We start from the raw sequence: 12379 nt of genomic DNA on the forward strand, positions 1-12379 counted from the left end.
GTAAGACAGTCCTTATTCATACCCTTGACATGATGGAGATCAGTAAGAAAGTCTTTATTCACAACTTTGACATGATGGAGATCAGTAAGAAAGTATTTATTCACAACTCTAACATGATGGAGAGTAGTAAGAAACTACATCTATACATAATTCAACATGATGGAGGGTAATTGAGGCAAAATAATACATTTCAACAATTCTTTGGTCAATGTAAACATATCTCAATTGATTCTTAGAAACAATTCACACAATAAGCTGTTAAAACTATAACTTGTAATGTGGTTAATTTAATATCCAAATAATACTTATAAAGGACCAATTACATTACCCTGAAAAACATGCATACGGAAAGGATAAATAACATGTTTATCAGAAGTGTAGTAAGTGTAGTAGACACACCAAGAATCAATAATCAAGATTGTTTAATTGTCACTAGTCTTACAGGTATAAGCAGCCAAAAGATAATGTCCACAATACTGTGCTAACAACAACAACATAACAATAATAACAACAGTAATAAAGATAAAGATCTTCTAATGGCAAGGTTTGTTTTATTACAGTCTGGGCAGTCACATTAACGGTAACATCCATTTGGTGTCTTTCGTTCTTTGGTCATTTAGAAACTCTTGCTCCTGTCAGTCAACAACAACTCAAATCTAATCTGAAGAAGAAGTGTACGAATTTGTCTGAGTGGATTGCCAAAGAGGGAAACCCAACACTTCTGAATCAGATCTTCACAGAGCTCTACATCACAGAGGGAGGCAGTGGAGAGGTCAATAAAGAACATGAAGTCAGACAGATTGAAACAGCATCCAGGAAACCAGCCAGACCAGAGACACCAATCAGATTTGAAGACATTTTCAAACCCTTACCTGGACAAGATGAATCAATCAGAACAGTGATGACAAAGGGAGTGGCCGGCATTGGTAAAACAGTCCTAACTCAGAAGCATGCTCTGGACTGGGCAGAAGACAAAGCCAACCAGAATATCCACTTCATGTTTCCACTCACTTTCAGAGAGCTGAATCTGATGAAGAAGAAGAAGTACAGCTTGGTGGGACTTCTTCATCATTGCTTTGGTGGAATCATGAAACCATTAATCTGCAGCTTAAAAGAGTTCCAAGTTGTGTTCATCCTTGATGGATTAGATGAATTGAGGCATCCTCTAGACTTCCAAAACACTGAGATTGTAACTGATGTCACAAAGCCAACCTCTGTGGACGTGCTGCTGACAAACCTCATCAAAGGTAACCTGCTTCCCTCTGCTCGCATCTGGATAACTACACGACCTGCAGCAGCCAATCAGATACCAACTGATTATGTTGACAGGGTGACAGAGGTGAGAGGATTCACCGATCCACAGAAGGAGGAGTACTTCATCAAGAGATTTGGGGATGAGAAGCAGGCACGCCCAATCATCTCACACGTCAAGAAATCCAAAAGCCTCCACATCATGTGTCACATCCCAGTCTTCTGTTGGATCACTGCCGCAGTTCTGGAGGACATCTGGAGAGCAGATGTGAAAGGATTGCTGCCAAAGTACCTGACTGAGATGTACCTCCATTTCATGCTGGTTCAGTCCAAACAGAAGAATGTGAAATATCATGATGGAGCTCAGACACACTCTGACAAGAATCCAGATAATACCAAGGTCATCCTGTCTTTGGGAAAACTCGCTTTTGAACAGCTAGAGAAAGGCCACCTGATCTTCTATGAAGCAGACCTGAGAGAGTGTGGCATTGTTATCAGAGATGCCACTGTGTACTCTGGAATGTTTACACAGATCTTTAAAGAGGAGAGTGGGTTGTACAAGGACACAGTGTTTTGCTTTGTCCATCTTAGTGTTCAGGAGTTTCTTGCTGCTCTTTATGTCTTTGTCTCATTCATCAACACTGGTGTCAACCTACTGTCAGAACCACAAGCAACCTCTAAGTGGTTATGTAGAGACAACCCTAAGTTAAATCACCTCTACCAAAGTGCTGTAGACAAGGCATTACAGAGTCCAAATGGACACCTGGACTTGTTCCTTCGTTTCCTGCTGGGCCTCTCTTTGGAGACCAATCAGACACTCCTACAAAGACTGCTCACACAGACAGGAAAAAGCTTCCAGACAAATCGTAAAACAGTCAAATACATCAAGGAGAAGATCAGAGAGAATCCATCTCCAGAGAGAAGCATCAATCTGTTCCACTGTCTGAATGAGCTGAATGATCATTCTCTAGAGGAGAACATCCAACAGTACCTGACATCAGGACGTCTCTCCACAGACAAGCTCTCTCCTGCTCAGTGGTCAGCTCTGGTCTTCATGTTGCTGTCTTCAGAAAAGGAGCTGGACGTGTTTGACCTGAAGAAATACTCTGCTTCAGATGAGGCTCTTCTAAGGTTGCTGCCTGTGCTCAAAGCCTCCAATAAAGCTCTGTAGGTGCACTGATATATTTGGATATATGGATATATTTCATATATTATTTGATCTTTCTTTAACAGTACATTAAAACAAATGTGTTTATTACTAATGCTTCTTCAGGCTGAGTGGCTGTAAGCTTTCAGAGAAATGCTGTCAGGGGATATCGTCAGTTCTCAGCTCCAGCTCTAGTCTGAGAGAAGTGGATATGAGTAACAATGACCTTCAGGATGCTGGAGTAAAACTGCTGGCTGTGGGACTGGGGAGTCCACACTGCCTACTGGAGACCCTCAAGTCAGTATGGCTGAAAGTAAACTTTGTTCAACTGTGTTACAATAAAACTAAAGTTTCTAAAATCAATATAACATAATGTAACATTGTGAAACTCCTCATTGTGTGTGTGTGTGTGTGTGTGTGTGTGTGTGTGTGTGTGTGTGTGTGTGTGTGTGTGTGCGTGCGTGCGTGCGTGCGTGCGTGCGTGCGTGCGTGCGTGCGTGCGTGCGTGCGTGCGTGCGTGCGTGCGTACGTGCGTGCGTGTAGTTTGTCAGGATGTCTGGTCACAGAAAAAGGCTGTTCTTCTCTGACCTCAGCTCTGCACTCCAACCCTTCCCATTTGAGAGAGTTGAACTTGAGCTTCAATCATCCAGGAGAAACGATGCTCTCTGCTGTTGTGAAGGATCCACACTATAGACTGGACAGTCTTAGGTATGAGAGACTTGGTCTGTGTATGAACAATCTGGGAACCCATAGTCAAAAAAGAAAAGAAAAACAGCGCCCTCTGCTGTTTTTTTTCCTTTGAATTGACTCTGGGGGGACCTCCCAGTAAAATGTGGATAAGAGGATGTTGGTTGCTAAGTCCGCCCTCAGCCCTCCACTTCCGGCCCACGTGTCTTTGTTTACATTCCTAACATTCCTAACTATACACGTTGTAACAGGAGCTCCCGAAAGATTCAGCTGCGGACTGTCTATTCAGACCACGTGTAAACACCAGGCATCACATAAAAATAAGTTAGGCAATTCAACTCTGGCAGCGGGAGGCTGTGTGCGTGAGACAAAGCCGAACGCAATTTTTCATGGTATTGCACTTGCTTGTCACTCAACCAGATTGACCTCACTTCTGCCAACTCACCTGTGTCTGCAACGAACATGACTAACAACCCATCCAATCAGAATGTAGTAGTGTTTTGTCTGATGTCTTTCAATTAGCCTAATAATTAATTTCAAATTACTCTTTATTAGGTGTGTAGGACTCACATTTGGATGGGATGGATGACTGGATAGTTACATTGAATGTATAGTGAACAAACCACAAAGTAAGAAAACCTTACAGACAGTTTTGAGCCTACATATTTTGGGGCAAATTTGGCAACCTTTTTACGCCATGATTCCAATGAGGTGAGCCTTCTAAAACATTCATCTAGGATGAAGAGGCCTGTGTGTTCATCTAGAAGAATGTGTGTGTGTGTGTGTGTGTGTGTGTGTGTGTGTGTGTGTGTGTGTGTGTGTGTGTGTGTGTGTGTGTGTGTGTGTGTGTGTGTGTGTGTGTGTGTGTGTGTGTGTGTGTGTGTGTGTGTCAAACCACTGCACCAACAAGTGCCAAATGTCTTGTGCACACTGCCAGTAGGCCAAGGAAGTAGATTGATGTCATAATGCTAATGATGTCATAGAGATCTACAGGGAAGCCACACCATTATTACTCCCTGTCTTCTTAATATAGTACCAGTTTAATGTTTTTGGGAACGCACGTCCCTCGCTTATGCAATAGCTGTTGTACCTGTTGTCCTAGTAACATAGTGCAGAACCACTTGGAGGCCAGTCTATGATGTAAGTACTATGACGTCATATTGATGACATCAGGGATCTCCATATATGGGCATAAAAGGGACATAGAGAGACAGACATATATACAGAGACATATGTGGGTTTTCGGTTCTGGACAACAGTTGATCCGACTACTTCCCACTCAGAACTTTCAACCACAGCCTTGATGTCTGATCTACTAGAGTTAGAGAATGAACAATTGTCTCAATCATACTGTGATGCTGTTCTGTATTGTTTCATGTTTAATGGTTTAAAATCATTATCAATCATTGTTTATAATGATCAAAGAGAATATTCAGGCCTGACTGTGTCTCTCTTCCAACTGCAGTGTGGACCCTGGTGGAGAGTGTTGGCTGACACCAGGTTTGAGGAAGAGCATGATAAGTAAGTGTCTATTCTGTTTTATTCATGAAATCAAAGCATCACATCCAGCTATTTAGATGAGCAGCTCACATACACAGAAGCATGTGACATTCACTCATTCACAGCCTACTCTGAATGAAGATGATAATAACCATAATGTGTAGGCTATACAGTATGTGATATTAACAAAAACATACCTCCAAGCTCCAGACTGACAGTGACTGTGTCATTGTATGTCATCAAGTCACCATATAGCTGTCATGGGCATGATGTGCCCTCTAGTTGTCACCTGTGGACATTACAGTCCATCTGTTACCATTCAAACCAGACGACTGGAGGATGATTATGAATGATTATTATTATTATTATTATTGTTATGTGTGATTGTAAACTGGTGCTGTATTGTATGTTGTTCTTCCCATCAGATGTGTGTGAACTCACACTGGATCCAAACACAGCACACAGACTCCTCTCTCTGTCGGAGAACAACATGAAGGTGACACGTGTGGGAGAGGATCAGAAGTATCCTCGTCACCCAGACAGATTTAAGGACTGGGAACAGGTGATGTGTAGAGAGAGTCTGATTGGACGCTGTTACTGGGAGGTAGAGTGGAGTGGAAGGGTTTCTATAGCAGTGACATACAGAGGAATCAACAGAGAGGGTGATGACAGTAGATTTGGATGCAATGACAAGTCCTGGAGTCTGGAATGTTATGGCGTTAATAACTGTTACACTGTGTGTCACAATAAGAAGAAAACTGTCCTCCCTGCCCGTCCCTCCTCCTCCTCCAAAAGAGTATCAGTGTATGTAGACTGGCCTCTTGGCACTGTGTCCTTCTACACAGTGTCCTCTGACACACTGACACACCTGTACACCTTCCAATCCACATTCGCTGAACCTCTGTATGCTGGGTTCTGGTGCTGGAGGACTGGCTCCTCAGTGTCTCTGTGTGTCAGATAGAGGAGGAGGAGGAGGAGGAGGATGTATACTGCAGTAGCAGGTATAATGTGTGTGTATAAGGTGTGTGTGTGTGTGTGTGTGTGTGTGTGTGTGTGTGTGTGTGTGTGTGTGTGTGTGTGTGTGTGCGTGCGTGCGTGCGTGCGTGCGTGCGTGCGTGCGTGCGTGCGTGCGTGCGTGCGTGCGTGCGTGCGTGCGTGCGTGCGTGCGTGCGTGCGCAAACAAACACTCTCGTGCACACACACACACACACACACACACACACACACACACACACACACACACACACACACACACACACACACACACAGATTGTAAAGATTGATATTATTATTAGTAGTATTTCAAAGAAGAAGAGGGGGGGCAAAATATCTAAAAGCTCACAACATGACGTGACGCATTGTAAATCTGTAGTTTTCACTGTATTGTATAACACAGTGTATAACTTTCCTTTCTTAATTATTAAATGACATTTGAATTGAAGTTAAACAAGTGATATTTTTTATGCATATTGTTATGAACATCTCAGTGCATTTTGTAAATGGAAAGTGTCCTATTTAGTTTTAGGACAGTGTTTTAACTGTTTTGTAAAACTGTGGTTCTCAAACTTTTTACAACATTTCAACGACGACCATTAGGCCATCGGACCCCCATAACTCTGAGAGTGTACAAATGGAACCAAATGGTTCCTTTACGGGTCCATTTGGTTCCATTTGCACTCTCTTAGAGTTAAAGACCTGTAGGGGTCCATTTGGTTCCATTTGTAGCCTACACTCTCAGAGTTACAGAACTGTAAGGGTCCATTAGGTTCACAACTACCGTTTTGCTTGGGACCCCCTGCAACCCCCTCAAGGTCTCCGGGCCCCACTTTGAGAACCACTGTAAATGTAAAAGACACTTCTGTAGTAGTGGAGTAATATGCTCAAGCAATTCAGAAAAAATATGTTTTATAAACAAATAAAATTGAATCTTTTACTATTGATCTTTGCTTTGTCTTTATTGTTTTAATTTTGTAACAGCTTTTTACTGTGGTGTAAGAAGAACTCATATAATAATACACATAATAATAATAATAATAATAATAATAATAATAATAAGGGTAATCATAATAATACATTATTATTATTATTATTATTATTAAAATTGTATTATTATCATTATCATTACCCTTATCATTATTATTATTTGTGTTATTGTAACTTAAAGGGATATTTCAATTTAAAACAATTCTCGGATCATTTTAACGTCTACTCAGGCTATTGTTGCTTGATTCAATATTTAGATTTTTGATATTCATTTGATCAGACACTCCCCCCTCCTATATCGAGAAGGTGAGATTGTAGATCTGCTATTTTCACTTTTTCTTTTTTTTAATCTTTGGGAATGTTTTGGGAAACTTAAGGCCTATAATGACACGCCTAAAATATAGATTGTTACATTATCATTAATCGTTTTTTTTTTCTTTTAAAGGAAAACATATTTTAAACATTCACACTCCTGGTGGAAGGAGTGAAGGTCATGAGACTGGATTGAAGATGACATGAATATCAACATTAATTAATTAATTAATATTAACAAGTTTCAGTGTTGCCAGATTATGCCAACGGTGGCTTTAAATTATCATATTTTAAAGAAAATCATACACAGAAAATCGCAGGTTTAAATATGTAATTTCACAAAAATAGCGTATTTATTGTAAAGAAAAACACGAGAAAAACATCACGTACGCTGTGTGGAAGCAGGAAACTTCCTGGACCGTACTCAAATAAAAACCTGGAACTGCTTTACCGTACAGCAAGGGTTCCCACACTTCTCAGGCCGCGACCCCACAATGTTTGCCTCTTTCTTAATTGACAATTTGGCCAATGTGGTATTAAAAAGGTCTTAAAAGTCATTACATTGTGACTTCATAAATGTGCAGATACCCTGTATCCAATTATACTGTATGTTGGTTTGTTTACTGTTGAGTTAGAAAACAATGTTGCATATTAAACTAATCATCTGGGGACCCCCAAAAATAATCTCAGGACCCCCCTGCGGCTCCTGCCCCCCAGGGGTGCATTTCTCCTTTCCGACATGTCGCCTTTCCGACGTTGACGAACCCTATACCTAACCCTAACCCTAACCCTAACCGCACGCGGAAGCCACTAGTCGGAGTGGTGAGATGTCGGAATGGAGAGTGAACACCGCCCCCCAGAAGTCAATGCACTCATTCAATTATGAATTGAATGATGAATGTTTTGATTAATTTGGGGGTTGTATACAATATTGCAATTAAATAAAAAATAAAAACAGTTTTATGTTTTCATTTAGGTTTGCAATACAAGCTCTAATTACATCATACATAATTACTGATGCAGGTACAGGACCTTTATGTGTTTAATATAACTCAAGACATATAATGTATGGTGCTGATTGTTATAATGATTGACCTGGTATCCTATAGTTTCTTTGACTATAGGATTTCTTCTTTACTCTGCTTATTCTGATCTCACACTTGTAAGTATCTCTGGATTAGAGCGTCTGCTAAATGCCTACATTTGTAGTAGTAATTGTTGAGACAGTGTCTGATTGAGCTGATTCCACTACAGCGGATGTTGCTTATAGGTCTGCATAGGAAGCTGTACATCCAACTTATTGTTTATAGCAGCTCTTCGACAGGGGTCCTCAGAGTTACTACAGGGGGGCCGCCAAATGTTTGTGTGATAGGAACTTTATTTTTTTTTGTACATTAACCCTTTGAATCCTAGTATCCCTATTTTAAGGGGAACATTTACTGAAAATAGCCGATCTACAAGCTCACAACGCGTGTGAGCTTGTAGATCAGCATTTTTTGGTGAAGAGCTTTGGTGTAGAGGGAGGAAAAAAGAGCAGACCGAGGACGGAGCCAAAGGTTTGCCAAGTATTGAGGGTTTAAGTGGTAATGTCTAAAAAATACACATTAACATGAATGCAACATATTAATAGAAAAGATGGTGTAAGCAAAATGTACACAACCCTGATGATAGTGTCTGTCAAACAAGTCTATGAAGCTATCTAGGAAATCTATGAAAAAGTTTTGTATCCACAGAAAAGTTTAAAAGATGTATCTCATGGTGTACAAGTGGTGTTGTTCCCAAAAGTAAATAATCCACACGGAGATGTCCATAAAGTTCAACAAAACACTTTACTTTGATCAAAAACAAAATTTACATTCACTTGGGTAAAAAGAAAAAAGAGCACGGTACAAAACCTTTTGACTCTACACCTAACAAACTGAAATGAGAATGCTCCACTGCCAGCAAACTGACAGGTGTCACTAATTTCCACTGATTACTACTGCAGCTGTGTAATTGGTCAAACACTAACTGCAATGTCAAACATATAGAAGGCTCTGGGTCAAATCAATTGAGATAACAATGACATCATAACATCAAAGAACATTGATTGATCTGACACAAGCTGCAAGGTCAAATGAATTAAACTAGAAATTACATCACACTTCAAAGCACAAACAAAACTACAATCACTTTAAGCCTTGCCTCCTACAGGTTTCATCTGCAACACTTCTCAACCTTTTCTGGATCAGGGCCCACTTGAGCATCTTGAAAGCGTTGGCAGCCCACCCACCTGACCACTTAACACGAAAGGCTGTCGTGTTAAGTGAACAGATGGGTGGGCCTCGTGCATTTTCATAACAAGTTTATTTTAATGATCATCTATGGATTGTGTTCTGGCTTGAGTCAGTGGAACTAACTACAATACTTTGATTTATTGGTATCACAATGAAAACTACTTTTATTTATACTGTATATACTTATGTTATATTATCATCAAAATCGTAGTGTTTTGCCATCATTTTGGGGCCCACTTAGAGTATCCTCACGGCCCGCCAGTGGGCCCCGGCCCACAGGTTGAGAATCACTGGTGTTCATTACAGCCAGCCCTGGAAACCATAGTTTAATACTTCAGACACACTGTGGGACATTTGTCACAGAGGTCAGAGGTTGGGGGAGAACGGGGTAAGATGACTCTAGAAAAGTAGAGAAGTGTGTTGTCATGTGACCTTAAATCTAGTTAACATCCATCATTTACACCTGGCTGTAAAGTTGGGAAGCACATCGTCACCTTGCTATGGATGTTTATATTTCACTGCTATCTTATTTAGTCTTGCTCATCTTGCCCCATTTGTATTCATATGTTTATTTGGGAGAGACAGCACATATTAATGAACACCACACATACAATGCAATGTAAATACGCCGGATTTAGCAAGAATGCTCAGTTCCATCCGTAATCCTGAAATAAGGCTAGATGTTTATATTTTACTGCTATCTTATTTAGTCTTGCTCATCTTGCCCTGTTCTCCCCTACGGCGGAGGTCTGCTCATTAGTTGTGACAGGTTGTGTTGGTGCACAGCAACCTGACCAGCTGACCATTGTTAGAATAATGATGCCTTTATAGTCAATGATTGACTTATTCTATGTTTGCATTCTACTAATGAACAGCCTATAATTAGACATACAAGTGGTGATGGTTTTCAGTGTGTGGTGATGGTAGATCTCTGCTCTAACCAGTGACAGTTAGTGAGTGTTGTGTGTACAGTCATGCTGCTGGTCCAGAGAAGCAGCCAGAGCAGGAATAATACAGCACTCAACAATCAAGATATTCACTCCAAGGGTGTTCAAAAGGACTTTTCTCTTTTAGTCCACAGCAGTCATATAGAATATTCAATCTCTTCAGGTTCATGTGAATCCTCAGCCCCTCCATGTTGGATCACCTCATCAACAATGATCGCAAGTTAGAGCACAGAGCCTCCCTCACCCATACATAGAGATGCAGGTCAGTGATGGGCCTGCAGGGGGCAGTGTGGTTTAATACACTAGTAGGGAAGGTCTGATCACAAAGGCCAATTATTTTATATGTGAAAAAAAAATGTTCAAAGTGTGGATGTATGAGGGGTCTTGTGCAGTACATGGGTTAGATGTTTGTATGTGTGAGTGGTACAGTACAGTACATGAGTTAGATACTATTTTAGTCACAAGCTCTTAATACTTTTCATTGGTTCAATATTTATAAAACACACACATTTTAATTATTTTATTTAGATCTGCACAAAAAGCTCAATACATGATAGATCCAAACACTGATCAGAAGAAGGTTACATTATACGGTCAAACCAGATACAACTGCTGCACATGCTTAATACACAGAGGGAAAAAAGATAACAAATTGATGACATACTACTATATACAGAAATTCAACAGATGTTTTATTTTTTTTGCCACTCAAGGATAAATGAAACATCGCCTTCTCCAGATAGACAGACTGCCCATAATAGCTGAGACAGAACAGTATTTAGCCAACTTTTCTGCATTTGTCTTTTGCAATCCTTCTAATTGCAGGCCGCGGAGCACAAGTTTGTGAACGTGGCCCATACTCCCAAACGCAAGGACAATAAGTTGACAGTTATATCCCAAGGCCATAATACATTCCACCAAAGGCTGATATTTCATAAGTTTGGATGTAAAACAAATGTCCATATAAAAATCAAATGGGCAGCCTATTTTGAAGATAGTAACGTTTTTTCTCGTTTCATTAATGAACGCAATATCTGGGGTATTTGGAATATCTTGCAGGGAATTGACATGTGTGTCATTGTGATCAAACCAGTCTAGTTTTACAGTGCTGTGTTTATACATTTTTGTTGTCCTTTCCTGTACTTCTCTGATCCTGTCTGAGACCAGATCCACCAGACGATCATGTCTGGCAATGTACCGTCCTTTATAGTGGCTGCAACCTGCACACACACACACACACACACACACACACACACACACACACACACACACACACACACACACACACACACACACACACACACACAGTCGTAGCTCAAACAGTAGCACTGGATAACAATAACAGAACCGCCTCTACCGAGCCTCTCCCCCCTCTTCACCACCCCGCGGCTATTGACGGGTTCTACCAGTCGGGACCCGACCGAACCTGCTCGGTCAGCGTTAAGCGCTATTCTAGAAGTCCCGACCCGACCGCACGGCGCCATCTACAACAGGTTGTCGGCAGGGACACACTTTCCAATGCTTTCCAACGCCTTCCGCGGCCGACACTCAGTGGAGAGTTGGCTTTAGACATGTATCTATAGGGATAAGGTTAGGATAAGGGTTAATATTAGACATGTATCTGTAAGGATAAGGGTTAATATTAGACATGTATATATAGGGTTAAGGTTAGGATAGGACATTATGTAATGAATTTGTGTGTGTGTGTGTGTCCTTGAAGTGGCCTGCACCTTCGACTCTCTTAGAGGAAGCTTTTATGACCAAAGTATTATTTTTTACGCACATGTGAGTGTGTGCGTATTAGGCATGTAACGATTTATCATAAATCGATTTAAATCGATTCAATAAAAAAGTGAATCGTGATGTGAAAAATACAGGTCCACAAGTTTAGTTAAACTTGCAGAGTGACACATTACTTTACCTGATTTATATCTTCTGGTAGTTGTACTTGAATGTTGACATGAAATAATAATTCTGTTTAGTGTTTCATTAGCGCTAGCGTGGAAAAATCTAAATACAGCGTGGAGCTGTGACGGCGCTGGTACACATGTTGAAAGGCTAGGATCATATTACCAAGGATTCGACAGTGATGTCACTATTATGCAACCCGGAAGTAGCACGGGTATAAAGATACCAAGGATTTGTCAGTGATGTCTCTGACATGTGCAAAAGAAAATACACAATCTTTGTAAGAAAACTTGATAAAGTGTTTTCAGTCATTTGCTACAGTATTGAAAAGCAGGTTTCCAAAGCAGCTCCGCTAGAGAAGACAATGA

The 12379-nt window shown here is 40.7% G+C and overlaps 3 protein-coding genes across 6 annotated transcripts in view; all 3 read left to right on the plus strand.

Annotated features, from left to right (window-relative positions):
• Positions 1-12379, plus strand: part of LOC311042422 (NACHT, LRR and PYD domains-containing protein 3-like) — a 447659-nt gene that overhangs the window by 389315 nt on the left and 45965 nt on the right. The gene's annotated exons all lie outside the window — the stretch shown is intronic.
• Positions 1-12379, plus strand: part of LOC311042423 (NACHT, LRR and PYD domains-containing protein 3-like) — a 118698-nt gene that overhangs the window by 60379 nt on the left and 45940 nt on the right. The window contains exons 9-13 of the mRNA XM_084053156.1: positions 621-2418; positions 2525-2695; positions 2942-3106; positions 4551-4606; positions 5011-5569. Of these exons, the coding sequence (XP_083909282.1) occupies positions 621-2418; positions 2525-2695; positions 2942-3106; positions 4551-4606; positions 5011-5546 (2726 nt within the window). The 3' untranslated portion in view covers positions 5547-5569. The remainder of the gene's footprint in view (positions 1-620; positions 2419-2524; positions 2696-2941; positions 3107-4550; positions 4607-5010; positions 5570-12379) is intronic.
• LOC311038761 (protein NLRC3-like) overlaps positions 1-12379 on the plus strand; it is a gene marked incomplete at its 5' end in the record, with an annotated part of 96916 nt that overhangs the window by 38596 nt on the left and 45941 nt on the right. The window lies entirely within an intron of this gene.

Source organism: Gymnoscopelus microlampas (genome assembly GCF_963454915.1).
Source record: "Gymnoscopelus microlampas genome assembly, chromosome: 3".
NCBI lineage: Eukaryota > Metazoa > Chordata > Actinopteri > Myctophiformes > Myctophidae > Gymnoscopelus > Gymnoscopelus microlampas.